At 52.9% G+C, this 16516-nt stretch overlaps 1 protein-coding gene across 2 annotated transcripts in view; it reads right to left on the reverse strand.

Moving 5' to 3' along the window:
• The window catches only part of IGSF21 (immunoglobin superfamily member 21), a 39527-nt gene that overhangs the window by 18221 nt on the left and 4790 nt on the right, over window positions 1-16516 (reverse strand). The window contains exon 2 of one of the 2 annotated variants that reach the window (XM_071448796.1): window positions 59-171. In XM_071448796.1, the coding sequence (XP_071304897.1) occupies window positions 59-171 (113 nt within the window). Of the gene's footprint in view, window positions 1-6; window positions 172-16516 lie in introns of those variants that run through there. The other variant, XM_071448797.1, reaches the window with a different exon arrangement.

The following is a 16516-nucleotide window of genomic DNA, read 5'->3' on the forward strand; positions in this document are numbered from 1 at the left end:
CCTGACCTTCTGTTCCCGGCCGGCTCCGCATTCCCATTCCCGAGGCGTCGGAGCTCACCCGGTACCAGACGATCTCCCGCATTTTCCCGTCGGTTTTGAAGTTGCATTTCAGGGTCACGGCGTCTCCCACCACCACCGGGGGCAGGGGCTCGATGCTGACGGTCAGATATCCTGGAAAAGTGGGGGGAAAAAAGGCAGGGAAAGAGAGCTGAGCCCCAGGGAAGTTTGGAATTGGTGGTGACCAGGAATTTTATGGGTTAATTGGATGCCAGGGAAAGCCCTGACCCCTCACAGGGCCGCCCCCAATGATGCCAAAAAAGCCAAAATTAAGGAAATCCTTCCTGAATTTGGGAAAATCCCAGTGGCCACCATTCCCACTGCAAATTCCCGTCCTTCCTACGGGTTTGCTTTGGGCTCCATTGTCTCTCCCCATTCCCTGCCCTGTGCTTGCACAAAACTTCCCAAATTCATCATTCCCAGTGGGAATTCCCCAACAGCTTCCCTCGAGGATGCACAACCCCCATCCAGCTCCTTTTTCAGCTCCTTCCCCATCTCCCCATGGCCGGATTCTGAATCCGTCCTCGATCCAGAGGGAAAATCAAAGCCCAGGCAGCTCCATCCGTTCCTTTTCTCCCTCTTTCCCCTTGATTTGTTGGGAAATTGGGAGCAGGGAGCAGCCGGGGGTGCAGCAAGGACAGGAATTGCATTCCTGGTTTGTTTTCCTGCCTTTCCTGCAGCTGTTGGGAATTGATGGATTGACAGCCTGGCAAATCCCAGGCATCCTTCCCTGTTTGACACCGGGACATCCCAAAAAAAACAACAAAAAAAAAAAACCCTCACCCAATCCAAATTCCTTTTTGTTTTTAATCTCTCCTCGCACCAGGTGGGAAAAGAGCCGAGCAAAAGTCAGGGAAACAGGAGCAGGTTTGGAAATGGGGCTGGAAATCAGAGATTCCTTTGAGGAAGATGCCCTGGGAGGGCAGAAGGTGAATTCCCAGGATTTTTTGTGCCTCCCAGGCAGCGATCCTGAGGCTCAGCATTCCTTGTAAAACAACTTGGAGGTGTTTGTGCCATAAATCCCAGGCACGACCTGCGGGAGAACACGCTCCGGGAACACGTGCGGGCTGCGGCAGCCGGGCAGCGTGGCCTGGAATATTGAACACCGGGAAAAAGCCGGAAAATCCCGTTTTGTGCTGCTTTTGGGGGCTGCGGGAACAGCTCTGCACAAGGAAACACAGGGGGAAAAGTGGATTTTGGGGACTGTTTGGGGGTAGGGCTGAGGGTTAAATCTCTTTTCAGCTCCAAATGATGCTTGGAACGAGGGAATTTTTGCTGTTGCATCCCAGAATCCTGGTTTTCCCAGCTGGGAGCGACCCAAATCCTGGTCAGCATTCCCAGCCTGCCTGGGGCCGGCTCCTTTCCAGCCTCTCCCTGCCTGTCCAGGGTTTATTTTTGTTCCTAAAGCGGGGATTAAATCCCTGCGATTGCCAAGGCTGCACGAGGGCCCCTTGGATTCGGGACCGTGCGGATGGAAAAGGCAGGAACGGGAGGAGGAGGAGGAGGAGGAGGAGGGAGGGAGGAAGGGCAGCCGAGGTCTCTCCGGCTGCCCCGGTTCCCCTCGCTCGGCTCCTGACATTTCCGAACGCCGGGATGAGCAACAGGCACGGGAAAGCGGCGGGGAAGGAGGGGGATGAGCAAATCCTTGGCAGCGCGGCAGGATCCGCCCCGAGGAATTCGGGATGGAGCCTCCGTGCGTGCGGAAGAGCTCCCGCCTTTCCATGGATCCGGCCGGGATCGCAGCTCCCGCCTTTCCATGGAGCCCCCGGCCGGGATCGCAGCTCCCGCCTTCCCCCGGATCAGCCGGAGATTAAAGGGAGCCGGGGAGGAACTGGCAAAGCTGGAGCAAAGATTGGATTTTCACTCCTGTCCGTGGGATGCGGAGATCCAGGAGTTCCCAGCTCAGCGTTTCTGGGTGGTTTCCATCCCTTTTCCCACGTTATTCCCTTCCAGACCCGTGCACTTCCATGCAAAACCATCCCCACCGCAGTCCAGAGCAGAGATTGGATTTTCTCCCTGTCCGTGGGATCCAGGAGTTCCCAGCTCAGCATTTCCACATGTTTTCCATCCCTCTTCCTACATTATTCCCTTCCAGACCCCTGCACTTCCATGGGAAAGGGATCCATCCCCATCCCAGTCCATCCAAGGCTTTTGGTGGTGTTTGGACCTTTCCCTGATTTTTGGTGGATTTTTAAAGTGAAAAAGAACCAAGTTTGGGATGGCCCCAGCCACTCCCATGCAGCAAATCCACACATCCAGGCATTTTTGCCAAGGAAATCCCCCTCCAAACCCATCCCTGACCTGCATCTTCTGGGTGGCCAAGAAAAACCCCCAAAATTGGAATTTTTCCTCTCTCTGCTTCCTCCATGTGCTGGAAAACCACTCAGAGCTGGCATTGGGAGCAGCTTCCACTCCTATTCCTGGGAACTGTGGCTTGGCTGGGCCTTAAATCCAGACATTTGATCCCTAAAAACACCAGCGTGGAACCACAGGATGCTCCCGAGCTTCTCCTGCATGGAAGCTCTGGAGTTCCAGGATTTATTGCTGTGGTGCTGTGGGATCAGGATCCCACGGACAGTGATCCAGAGCCCTGACTGGGCCTGGAAAAGGCAGGAAGGGGAAAACTCAAACGCTCCAAGAGCACCCCTGCCCAAATCCAGTGCAAAACCAGCCCAGAAGCTGCGGAAAAGAAGGAGAGAAGAGGGAGAGGGAAACAGATGCCGAGTGCCCACAGGAGCCGGCCAAGGATGCGTGGAGGGGAGGGGGAAAAGCGGGAAAACAAAGGAAAATAAAGCAGGAATCCAGATGGAGCCGTCCAGACCCCGCTGCTTGGCTGCGCCTGACGTGCGAATCCCATCCCTCATCCTCCGCTTCCCTTCGCCTCCCGACAGGGAACAACTGCCAGGTGCCAGCGCTGCTCCAGAGCCTCCCTCGGCTCCCTTTTTTTTTGGGATTTACTGAGGAGAACAAAGCGGCCGTGACGGGAATGGCTGGGTGGGAAGAACTCTTCCAAAAGGAAGAGCCCATCCCGAATTTCTGTCATCCCTCGCGTTATCAGCGTCCCTTTATCAGCGTCCCCTTCTCAGCCTCGCTCCGCTTCCCCTTTGCTCTTTTCAATCCGAGATTTTCCAGAGAATGCCGGGCCCGGCCTCCCCCGGATCGGCTTCGGCCCTCTGGAAATTCATCCCTCTGATTAGATGGCAGCCCTGGGGAGGAGAGGATATTTTTGCTGGCAATCGCTGGGAATTCTGGCACCATCCAGTTTAAGGGGGATTTTAAAAAAAAGGGAAAAGGGAAGGAGGGGGAGGAGAGGGGGAAGGGAGGGATAAAGGAAATGTCCTTTGAAATCGGGAGTGACGCGTTCATAAAGGAGAGCATCGGAACAAGCTCGGTGCTTCCAATTACAGAAGAGCTCCCAGGGATAAGGCAGGAATTGCTCCAGCCCTGGAAGTGTGAGATGCTGGATGAAAACCCCATTTCCAGCCCTTTCCAGCATTCTGTGGGGATTTCTGCCCACAAATGCAGCTGGACACTCCATGGGAATGGCCGGGGCGGCTGGAATCCCTCAGAGGCTCCTGGGGAGGATGGGATGGGATGGAATGGGATGGGATGGGAATGTCCTAAGGAGAGGCCTTGGAGTAATGGAGCCTTCCAAGGAATCCCGGCACCACATGGAGCCCCTTCCACATCTCCCCCGGGCACCTGATTCCTTCCATCCCACATGGAAATCCAAGATTTATTTATGGAGATCACCCAGTGCTCCCATTCCCAGATTTCTCACCTCCCAGTGCTTCCCAAAAATCTCAAACCAATGGAATTCTGGAACTGGATTGGAAGGGACCTGAGCAGGGACTCCTCCCACTATCCCAGGTTGCTCCAAGCCCCCTCCAAGATTGGACAAATCCTGGGATGGGGCAGCTCCAGCTGAGGATGGATTTTCCCCCTTTCCGTGTCCCCAGAGTCCAACCTGTCCCCATCCTTTTAGGAAAGGTCCTTGGAAGCAGCAGCGGATCTGAGCAGAGTGGGAGCTCGGGATGGAGCCAGAGGAGGGGATTCTTGGGATCCAGTGGCTCCATCCCCCTCTGGAATGTCCCCAGCCTCCTCGAGGAGCCGCTGACAACACAAACACTTCATCATTTTAATTAGCCAGCGATTAACGGGGCTTATCCATAATTCCCTCCTATTCCTCCACCTCCCTTTTTCCAAGGGCTGGGATGGGATGGGAAAACCAGGAGGGAACAGGAAAACAGACACCAGCACTCCCTTAACCGGTCAATATCCCAAAATTCCCAGGATTTAAGGAGAGCAGGAGACATTTCACTCCTTTCAGCGGGATCCAAAGGGATGCAAACCCCCCTGGAAAAATCTGGGAGCACTCCTGCAAATTCCCGACCATGGAACGTCCACGGCCGTGGCAGATCCAGGGATCGAAGCCCCGGATCCTCAGGAACCAAACGTGCTCTGACTGGCGGCGCTTTGCAACATCTTGTCCATGAAAAATTCAGCAGCTCCAGTTGTTCCTGGGAACGCAGCAAATTCCTTCCCGCTCCCTTCCCGGCTCCGGCCATGCTTTATTTATGACATTCCAGGACAATTTACAGTCGGAATATGATGCTGCCTCCCGTTGTTAACCCAGGAGGGCTCCAAGGGCAAAGAATTCCCAGCTGGCCCCATCCAGGGAGGTGGAATTTTGCTGAATCCGGAGCTTTTCCTCCTGGAAAGCTGCGGCGGGATTTTATTTCTTGTTTAAACAGGAATAAGCGTCTGGCATGGGTTTAACACCAGCCAGGGAATGGGACATGACAGCCAGAGTCGGCGCCACGCTTCCAAGGAAAATGGGCCTTTGGGAAGTGGCGGAAATGGATTGGGGGAGCCTTGTGCTGAGTTTTCCTTGGATATTCAGCTTTGCTTCCCAAAAATCCACCAGCTCTGTTAACGGGGTTAAACCTCCCCAACCCTTCCACCGCCCTCCCAAAAGTCATCCTGGCTTTTGGAAAACGGGCGCATTCCCTAAAATAAACCCGGGAAAGTTGGCGTCACCCCCAGGAGAGGAGGAGCCCGGCTGGCAGGGAGCGAATGGCATTAATCCCGGGAAAATGGGATATTAACGGGCCGAGCAGACAATTAAGAGCCAGTAATTAAAATTCCTCTTCCCTCACAAACATCTCATTAGGCGCCGCTTCCCTCTCTCATTTCCATAAGTGGGAGGGAACGATTCCGCAGCTGGATCTGGAATTATTCCTTAGGCGGGGCTGCTGGACCAAACCAGCTCCTAAATTTTTAGGGATCAGGAGGAAATGTTTGGAATGAGCAGGGGGACGTCCAGCCCATGCTTTGGGTCCATTTTTCTCCAATTAGTGGGATGCAGGATCTGCCGGATCCTACGGATGTGTCCCGAGCCTCTTTGTGATGGGAATCAATGGTTTGGATCAATCCTTTGGATCAATCCATGGATTGAGCACGGCCCCTTCGGCCTCCCAGCCCCTTTCAAATGAAGATGAAGTGAGGGAACCCCTTCAAGCCAGGCTCCGGGGGCTGTTCCCTGTCCATTCCGTGAGCAAACCTTGTGGGAATTATGGAATGATGGAATTTTATGGATCAATTCATCCTGGAGAAGCCAAGGCTGCTCCATCCCTTGAAGTGTCCGAGGCCTGGTTGGACTTGGAGCAGCCTGGGATAGGGGAAGGTGTCCCTGTCCATGGCAGGGACTGGGATGGGATTTAAGGTCCCTCCAATCCAACCCATTCCATGATTCCCCATTTTTATAAAATACGGACAAAACAAACCCACAGATCCCAGCTCCCAAGGATTTCAACACCTAAATCCCATCAAGATGGAATTTTTAACCACTGTCCAGCTTCCCTTTTTTCCTTAAATCCCAGATTCCTCCTAAGCAAACTATCCTGAAGAAAAGATATCCCAAAATATCCCAGTCCAAAGAAAAAGGATGAATTCCCGATTTGCTCCGTGCCCATGATTCCCAATGTCCTTGTGTCCATGGGGAGCATCTCCAGCACCACCTGAGGGCTTCCCGAGGATTGATGCTGATGGATCTTCAGGAAAAATCCATTTTGGGGCTGGTTTTCTCCTCATGATGAGCTCCAGAGTCACTTTTATGTTCTGGAGGGGTGGGATTGGCTCTCATCAGCTCCGAGACTCCAGCGGCTCCAGAGGCAGCAGAAAAATGAGGAATGAGATCCAAATGGATCCTGCTGGGCCAAAAACATTCCAAACATTCCAGCTCTGCGGGACTTTCATCCCCATCAGCACAACCTCAGCACAGCAAAGGATTTCAGATGGAAGGGGAGAGTTTGGGCACCTTGGGAGCAGAAAGGCCACAGGAAATCTGGGATCTGGGAGCCTCCCGGTGGTGCTGTGTCCCATCTCTCCAATTCCAATCTCCGTCCTCTTTCCATCTCCTCCTTCCCACATTTCCACTTTTCCCCATCCAGCTTCCTTCCCACAACGACTCAAGTCCAGGTCTCTCCCTGCCCAGTAAATCCTAAGAAAACTCCAGCGTTTTCCACCTTTGCGCCTCCCGACAGACAAATCCGGGTGGGATTGAGCCGTCGGAATCAGCCCCGTGGCCTGGGCACGGGCTGGAATAAATCCTCGAATGTCTTCATCCAGCTTTTCCCAAGCTCCTCGGAGCTGTTCCGGCTCATTGGAGCACGGGATGAGGGAGCCCGTTCCCAGCTTGGCTTCAGCTCACGGCGTCGATTTCGTGCTTGTTCGACATCTCCGGCACAAATCCACAGGGAATGCGGCGTTCCAGGAAAAAGATGGATGTTTGGAGGGAAAACCGTGACGGCTTTGGCTGGAGGGAGACCAGGCCCTGCTACAAACCCTTGGAATGGCTTTGGAATTTTTGGATGTTAAGGGGGTCTCTCATCCCAAAAGTCCAGGGATTTCCTGGATGCTCAGAGATGAAATTCCATGGTGGATCTAAGGGCTGCATCCCTCCCATCCCGGGAGATAAATCCAGTGGCTACAAAAGCAGGGATGCTGGAAAAGTGAGGATTTCAGGATGAACACAAGAAAAGCACGGTTGGGGGAAAGCGACAGCCACCAGAAAATCAGGATCAGTTGGATTTGGGAAGTATGTCCCTGGGATAGATGGAACAAAACCAGGGATGCTGGAAAAGTGAGGATTTGGGGGTGAACATAAGAAAAACAGGACCGGAGGGAAGCAACATCCATCGGAAAGCCAGGATCTGTCAGATTTGGGAAGTATTTCCCTGGGATGGATGGGAATTATCTTGTGTGGAACAAAATCCCAACACCCCCAAAACTGAACCCCCCCGGAAGAGAATTCCTTTCCACGAAAACACACAAAGAAGGATCCAAGACCCTCCCAAGGCTTGGGAAACCCCTCCCAATCCCAAAACTCCTTAAATCAACTCCGTCAAGGCGCAGCTGGCGCAGAAAAGATGGATTTTCCTGGCCCACGCTGCTTATCAGCAAGAATGTGGTGGCTGCATTGATATTCCCGGTGATTTATGGGATTTTATCCCGCTGCCCGCACAGCCTGGGAATGCAGGGCCGTAAATCACACATGGAATATTTATCTCCGCATGGGAAGGATGTTTAGGAGCATTTACTGAAACGCTGGGAAGTTTTATTTATAACTTTCCCCCCCCCTTTTCCACTTCCAATGTTTCCATAAAATCCCTTGGCCTCCCAGCGGTGCTGGAGGGGGGAATATTTTATCTCCACAACTTCATCCCACTGATATTCCCATAACATAAAACGCTGGACATCCCACTGGAGCTCCCACAGCTGCTCAGAGTGGTGGCTTGGGATGGGTCATTGGGATTTTGGGAAGAGCACAAGATGAGTGATTGACTTTGGATTTCGGGAAGAGCTTGGAATTTCAGGAAGAGCTCGGGATGGGTTGTTGGGTTGGGATCATGGAAAGAGCTCCTGGTGGATCTTTGGGTTGGGGTTTTTGGAAGAGCCTGTGATGGGTCAATGGGTTTGGATTTTGGGAAGAGCTCCTGGGTTGGTGGATCAGGATTTTGGGAAGAGACGGATGTTTGTCATCATTCCGCTGTTGTTTCTCCTGTTCCATTAACCCCTTTTCCTCATTATCCAAGGATTTTTCCAGATTATTTGTTTTGTTTGGATCATTTTGGGCGCTTTCAGAATCCAAAATGATGCCTCATCCTGGGAAAGGTGGGAAGGTGAATCCAGCAGAGCCAAATTCCCTCAAAAACCTGGCACCATCCCTAATTTGGAGAGATGGCTCCACCAGCACCTCGTGGCCTCTTCCCAGATGTTGGAACAGCTGCCGGAGCCAAAACGGAGCCAAAAATTCCGCAGGGCCAGGATGGGTCTGAGACGCCTCGTTTGATAAATGGAGATCATGGCCCTCATTTGCATCTATGCAAATATGCAAATCAGGGTTGATTCCCAGCTCCCAGCTCCCCCCAAGTTAATTAAGGCACAATTCCCCAGATCGGTCACTCCCCAATTTTATTGCCATTCCATGGGGTGAAGCCAATGCATTTTGGGCACACAAGGCCCAGCAGGTGGGAGGTGCCACCTCTCATCCCAAATTTTCCCTTTTCCCTATAAATGAACCCCGTTCCTGCAGGATTTCCTCCACATCAACTGGATTTTCCCGTTTTCCACCCGGAAGTGCTTCCACCCCCAGTCTGGGCTGCAGGGCAGGAATTTCCTCCTGCTGATAAATCCCAGGAGGGAGTTCCTTCCTCCTTTTTCCAGCAGATCCCAATGACACTCGGGAATTGTTAAAAAAATCCCAATTTTTCCTTCTTTCCCCCCATTTTTTCCATCTCCCCCCAGCTGTCCCATGGATCACTCTCCAATCCATTTCCATGGAATTTTTGTCTATTTCCAGCAAATCCCAATCTCACCAGACCGGCATTTTTCCTACAATCCCAACTTTGCCGAGCGGGAGCGATCACTGACCACCAAATCCAATGGAATGCCTCCAGAATGGCTGAACATTCCCTAAAACCCTTCCATCAGAGCATGGTGCCTCCTCAACACCTGGATTAACCGGGATTAATGCTCCAAACCGGAATGTCCAGGTGTCCCGGGGCTAAAAATTCCCCCTGTTCTGCTTTTCCCTGGTTTTTAATCAAGCAGCTCCACGGAAAACACAGCAGGATCTGATCTCCATGTGCAGATGTGGAATTAATCCTGAATTAAGTGTGGCAGGACGAAGGAGAGGCTGTATCCTAATCCCACACTGAAAAAGATTGGAAATGGGATTTTTTCCTCACATCAGCAAATTCCCAGCCCTCCTCTTCCAGCGGCTCAGCTCTGCATCCTGACAAGGAAGAGATTCCCGCCAGCTGGATGCTCCTGGAATTCCCTGGGAAGCTGCACCCTCTGAATGCCACCCCTGGGCACTGGGATTATGGAGAACCTCACCTGGGATAAAGGATTTTATCCCCAGATGGTGTTGCCCTACAAAATCCAACCCAGGAATGCAATTCCAGAGTGAAAAAGGAGAATTGCTGCACCCAGCGCTCGTTTTTAGAGTCCCAAACCAGAGCTGAGGGATTGGAAAACTGGGGAAAAAATCCCAAACCCCTGGCAGAGCTCAATCAGTGGCTTGGGAGGGATTTGCTGACAGCAGCTGAGGATTTTCCTGCTGTTCCAGCTCCGTTGGGATGGGGATTATGGCACCAGCAGCCAATTCTGGGAAGCTGCGGCTCGGGGTGTTAATCCCTGCTGGAGTTAATCCCAGCAGGAATAATTAACAGAGCAGGCACGAGCTGGGAGCTGCTCCCTGTTCCTGGAAGTGCTCAAATCCACGTTGGAACAACAGCCTATGGGAAATGTCCCTGTCCATCCCAACCCAAAGCATTCCAGGGTTCCAGGGCTTTCCATGCCTCAGTTTCCCCACTTGGGAAGGGGAAAGCAAGGTCCTTTCCAGCTCATCTGGGATCCAGGAAAATCCCATCCCAGAGTAACTGCAAGGGGTTATTAGAGATCCCAATAAATCCCATCCTGGATTAACAGTAGGGGTTTATTAGAGATCCCTAGAAAATTATGGACTATTTTATTCCAGATATAAGGGGGTTTTAGAGATCCCAGAAAATCCCATCCCAGAGTAACAGCAAGGGGTTATTAAATACCCCAAAAAATCCGGGAGTAACAACAAGGGGTTTTTTGAGATCCTCCCCAAAAATTCCGGAATAACAGCAAGGGGTTTTTAGAGATCCTAGAAAAATCCCATCCCAAAGTAACAGCAAGGGGTTATTTGAGATCCCAAAAAATCCTGGAATTACAGCAAGGGGATAATTTGAGATCTCAGAAAGTCCTGGAATTACAGCAAGGGGATAATTTGAGATCCCGAAAAATCCCATCCTGGAAGAACAGCAGGGGCTTATCAGAGGTGCTCCTGCTCCCAAAAATAACAGCAGGAAAGAATTTTCCCACCCAAAACTCCTCAGTCCTCCCTGAAACTCCTCTTTTTCCAGCTTTATGGGAGACCCACAGGCTTGGGATGGGGAAAAGAGGGAAAACCATTAATTCCATTCAGGAAAGTCAGCAGGTTTCAGTTTGGGAGACCCCGCCGGGTTTCCCACCAGTTCCAAGCAGGTTTTCCCAAGCCCCGGTGGCCCTGGAGCAGGGGTGACCCTGACCCGGATAATGAATTCCCTGATTTATTTCTCCACTTGCGGGAAATCCAATTATCCCAGATTTTTGATTGGTGACAAACGAGGAGCCATCGATCCCCCCCTCCCTCCCAGCTGTCGGCTCCGGGCAATCTCCACTCCTTCCATCGATTCCTGCCCGGAGGAGCTGGGAAGGGATCATTGTTACTGATATTTTGGGATTTTTCCTTCTGAACTCTTTCTCCGGAGGCACAACCTCAGGCAGAGGAAGCACAAAAATAAACCCAGTCCCTGCAGGAATCCCAGGAGCTCCAAAATCCACTTTGTTTTTGGAATTCGGGGTGTGATGTGCAGCTTTTTCCCAAAAAAAATGACCTGGAGGGTGCCTGGGGCACCTGGATCAGCCCCAAATGGTCCCGGCTCAGCTGGAAAACCCTCGGTATTCCTGGAGGAATGTTCTGGAGGGGGAAGGGAAGGGAAGGGAAGGGAAGGGAAGGGAAGGGAAGGGAAGGGAAGGGAAGGGAAGGGAAGGGAAGGGAAGGATTGGATTTTTGGGACAGACTCCTCCAGACCTTCCATGGAAACAGCCAAAATTCCCACCAGGATTCCCAGCTCCAAAATTTGACCCTGGCCTGGAGATGCTTTTCCCAGGCACAGGGATGCAGCTGCATCCCAAACTCTCCCTCATCCCTTGGGAACACCGTGATCCCATCCCCCAGGATCTCCCTGGCCCAACCTCATCCAGCCCCATCTTTCCAGCCCCTCTCCAGCCCCATTCCCTGGACAAAGCACGATTGTGATCGCTGCTCTCTCTCCTCCAGATTCACACTCCATGGCCGATAATCCCTCTGCTCTCCCGGTAATTCCGCATCCCTAATGGGATTAATGGATATCTCCCTCTTCCAGCCTTGATTCCAGGCACTGATTCCCGACACTTCCCTCTCCCACAGAGAGGATGTGCCGGGCTCTTCCCTTAATCCCGATCCATCTCCATGGGGCTCTTCCCTTAATCCCGATCCATCTCCATGGGGCTCTTCCCTTAATCCCGATCCATCTCCATGGGGCTCTTCCTTTAATCCCGATCCATCTCCTTGGGGCAGTTTCCTTCATCCTGATCCATCTCCTTGGGGCTCTTCCCTTCATCCCGATCCATCCACTAGGAAATCACTGCTAATTAACACCTTTCCCTCTCCCAGCACTTCCAGAGCTGTCCCATTATCCATGTTTGGCTTTTCCCGCTGATCCCAAAGGCTGAGGGAGCAAAATCCCAGCCCCGATCCCTCCTTTAGCTCTTCTTGTGGAATGCTGGCGTTTTTTGGGGATCTTCTCCCTCAAATCCGACATTCTGGGGGTTCTCCCACCCCTGAGATGGAGCAAAGCTGGAAAATCAGGAGGAGATTTTTCCATGGCTCCACATTGTGTCCATGACTCTGCTTTCCCAAATCCATCACTATTCCTGCATCCATCCCTATTCCTGCTGCGAAACTCCCATCCCAAAGCCTGCCAGGACACAGAGAATCCTCAGACAAACCACACGTTCCCATTTTTTATCTTTTTTATCCCAAATTCTCCTCCTTTTCCTGAATAACCCGACGCCCCAGCCAAGCCAAGGACTGGAATTGGGAATATCAGCGGCAGCCAGACCTTGGAAAAGAGGGACAAACGCCCGGCAGAGCCTCGGATCCTCTGGATGTGCCGGGGGGCCGAGGCTCTGCGTTAATAAAACATAACCAAGCGTGGGATCATCCAATATTCCTTTAATTCAGTGCTCCCGGGAGGGCAGGAAGAGAGGCCGGGAATGCGGGAGGTTTTCCTGCTCAGCGGGGCGGAGAGGAGTGCCCGGGATGTTAAACAGCTGGAAAAGCCCCCCATTCCCAGTCCCATTCCCATTCCCAGTCCCATTCCCAGTCCCAGTCCCAGTCCCATTTTCCAGGCTGGAAGTGCCCTCCATTCCCTTTCTCCAGGCAGGAAGTGCTCTCTGTTCCCAATCCCATTCCCATTCCCATTCTCCAGGCTGGAAGTTCTTTCCCTTCTCATTCCCATTCCCATTTTCCAAGCTGAAAGTGCTCTCTATTCCCATTCCCATTCTCTAGGCCAGAAGTGCTCTCTATTCTCATTCCCATTCCCATTCCCATTCCCATTCCCATTCCCATTCTCCAGGCCGGAAGTGCTCTCCTTTCCCATTCCCATTTCCATTCCCATTCCCATTCCCTCCCTCCCCCCGAGATAAAATCATTCCAATCAAATCCTTTCTGCCCAAAAACTCGGATTTTTTTCACCCTTTTTTTTTGGGAATCATGGAGCAGGTCTGGAGCGTGATCCATGCAAACCAAGAACGGCAGGAGCATCCTGACCATCCCATTGCCCAAACCCTCTCTCTCCCACCATGGAATCTCCCGGATTTTCCTGCCCTAAATAAAAACAACCCCGCAAATTCCAAGGAATGGGAAGATTTAATTTGGGAAATGCTTCCCTAAGCTCCTCTCGCCTTCCCATCCCTGCACTAATTACAGCGGAAATTCGGGAGGAATCCAAACAATCTCCACTCCTCACAAAGCGCTTCCCTACAGAAAAAAAGCTGGAATAGCGCAGGGAGATGCAAACAGAACTTCAAAAGGGTCACCGGGAGCTGGCGTTAATGGAAAACATCTCATTATCCAATTCCAAAGGGAAGGACTCTGAGTGGAGCCGGAGCGCTGGAGGCTTTTCCATACAGGATGGGCTCTCTGGGACCCTTGTTCCTGGTGGGAATTGCATCCTTTGGATCTTTTCTGGAACAGGATCTGCCCATTGCCCGGTGCTGTTCCAGCAGCAGATCCAGCCTTGTATCCCCCATGGAAAATCCCATTCCCCAGCAGATCCAGCCTTGTATCCCCCATGGAAAATCCCACTCCCCAGCAGATCCAGCCTGTTATCCCACATGGAAAATCCCACACAGTGGATCTATTTTTTTTTCATCCATCCATCCATCCATCCATCCATCCATCCATCCATCCATCCATCCATCCCCTATGGAAAATCCCACTCCCCAGCAGCTCCCTGGGCATATTTCAGGCTCATTGGCCTTTCCCACCCCTCTCAGAGTCACGGGGTCCTCCCGCAATCCAACATTCCCTGCTTTATTTTTAGGAGGAAAGCCAGGAAAGCAGCCAAATTCCACCCCCGGTTCTCGGGATGCTCCCAGAGCTGCCGAGGGTGGAATGGCAGAGCCCGTGTTCCCACGTGGATCCCGTGTTCCCACGTGGATCCCGTGTTCCCACACTTTGTGTGACTCCATCCGCAGGGAACGGGGGCGGCAGGGCCTAAAAAAAGGAGGAAGATTCTCCATGGAGCGGCGGGAGAATCCCAAATCCTGGTCCAGGAATCCAGGCTTGGAATCTCCCAAAGCCTTGGAGCCGGAGCTTTGGAATGTTCTCTCCAGAGGGGCAAAGCTGGGCCGGGAATTTCCATCCCATCAAAATCCCTTCCCAGGCAATTCCCATCCAATCCATGGGGTTTTTCCAAAGGAAAGATGCAGCCACGGAGAACTCAGGATGAGGAAGGGGAACATCTCCACAAGAGGCTCACAGGGACCCCATCCGCTTCTCCCTTATCCCAAAATTGGGATGATCCCGAGGATTTTGCTGGAATTTGCTGAGCTGGATTCTCTGTGCCCCTCTTCTGCTGGCCCAGTCCCGCCAGGAAGAGCCGGAGATTCCCGAATCCACGCCAGGACATCCCATGGTGACCATCACTGGCCAAAATTGTCCCTTCCGTCACTTCCCTCTTTTCCAGGCCCCAGCTCCAGGAGCAATTCCCACCTTGGGCCCAGCCTGGCACGAGCGGCCTCCAAAGCAACGTTCTACCCATAAATCCAGGCTTATCCATGGAATTCATCCCAAAAAATAAAAGAATTTCCATGGACTGGAGGCCACGGGGATGCAGATCCCTCCTCACCCTTCCTCCCACCCATCCCTCGGATCCCAAACTCCCCTCATGAAGCCTCTCCCTGGATCCAGCCCTTCCCTGGGGCTCCAGATCCTTGGAAAAGGAGCAAGGAGGTGGAAAAGCAGGAGGTGCATCCCAAAGGAAGATTCCCAGCTCCCATTTTCCCTGTCCTGGCTGGATGGGAAGCGGCTCCTGGATTTATCCCTGAGCACAAGGAGATGGAGAGGGGTTTTTAATCCCCTCTGCCTGGAGAATACAGACCAAGGAATTATAGGAATGGGAAATTATTCCAGAGTTTTGGGCAGGAGATGAACAAATTCCCTGCCTCCCCTGCTCCAGGTGGGATTTTCCAGACGGAGAAGTTCTCCCAGCACTGGAGGAGCCAAAATGTGTGGTCTGGAGGCCAGGACGGGCCCAGTGGAGCCACATTCCCATCTCCATTCCCTTTTCCAGGAATTATGGGGTTTCCTGGCATTTCCCCAACCTCCCCAGAGCTGAATCCCAGCTGGGAATGGGAACGAGGCACCTTCCCTGATCCAAAGGCTTTGGAGAGCCCCCAGTCCCTAATTTGATAAAACCAACAACTCCAAAGAGGGAGCAACAGCCGTGGGTTGTTATCCCTGCCTCTGGAATCCGCCCGCCCTTGGCGCTCCCGCCGGATCCGGGCCCCAGCGCGCTGAAAACAAGCCCGTGATTGACGGGTTATTTTGGGAAAAAATAAAAAGAGGGGAAAAGTGGGAAGCAGAGAATGGAACGGGAGCGCCAGCCACGAGCTCGGAACGAGCCCGGCAGCGCCGCGCAAGCAAACAAAAGGGCACAGAGAGCAGCTGGATCGGGAAGGATTCCAGCCCCGTCCGTCAGCTGCATCCCTCCCGCCGGGATTCGCCAGCCGGGAATTCACACGGCCGGAGCTGCCTCCCAAAATTAAGGATCTGGGGGCCCCTTCCCTCGCTTTGCCTCTCTGTGGGGTCTGAGCGCAGAGCTGGATGTGGTGGGGCTGAATCGAGGATTTGACTTGGAAAACTGGGGAAAATCCCGAAAAATCCCATCCCTGGGAGCTGCGAGGGGGTGATGCTGCTTCACCCCCCCCCCCCCCCCCACCTGTTCCAGGTAGGAATTTGTGCCCATTCCCAGTCATCCAGGGCGAGCTCTCAGCTCCATTCCCAGCTCCCTGTGGAGCTTTTCCCTCAGCAAGCGCTGCCAGAGCCTCAGGGTCTGCTCAGCTGGATTCCCACTAAAATCCCACTCTTATCCCCAGAGCTTTTCCTTGTTAGATCCTGGAGCAAGAGGTGAGAGCTGGTCAAGCATTCCCAAGCCAAGGAATTCCCCGCAGGAAAGAGCATTTTGGTGGGAAAAAGCCATCACAGGAAACATCTCCATGGGAAGGGGCGGCTGGTGGGATCATCTGGATGCTCCAGGACCACCCATGGATTTGGGATGCAAGGTCCAGGCAAGACCTGGAGGTGTTTGGAGGAGCCTCCAGGCTTCCAGACCTGGAAAAGTCCTGGAGTGGCCCACGGGAATCTCCTGAAGTTTAACAAGAGCAGGGCAAACTCGGGATGGATCCAGGCTGGGAGAAGGACCTGGAGCAGGAGAATCCCAGGATGGATCCAGGCTGGGGAGAAGGACCTGGAATGAGACAATCCCAGGATGGATCCAGGCTGGGATGAGCACACAGAGCAGCCCTGGGAGAAGGATCTGGAGCGGGGCATGGAAACCTCACAGGTCTAGGGCTGATCCCAGAGCAGGAAAATGGGGAATTCTGCCCTCTGGAGCAAGTCCAGAGGAGGCTCCAGGATGATCCAAGGAAAGGCTGGGAGAGTTGGGAATGTTCAGCCTGGAGAGAAGAGAAGCTTTGGGTTGACCCAATTTTGGCCTTCCAGGACCTGAAGGAGCCGACAGAAAAAAATGGAAAAGATCCCTTCAGAAGGGCCTGG

The sequence above is a fragment of the Agelaius tricolor genome, unplaced genomic scaffold (assembly GCF_023055355.1).
Source record: "Agelaius tricolor isolate 1412-34295 unplaced genomic scaffold, bAgeTri1.0.p SCAF_28, whole genome shotgun sequence".
In the NCBI taxonomy this organism is placed as follows: domain Eukaryota; kingdom Metazoa; phylum Chordata; class Aves; order Passeriformes; family Icteridae; genus Agelaius; species Agelaius tricolor.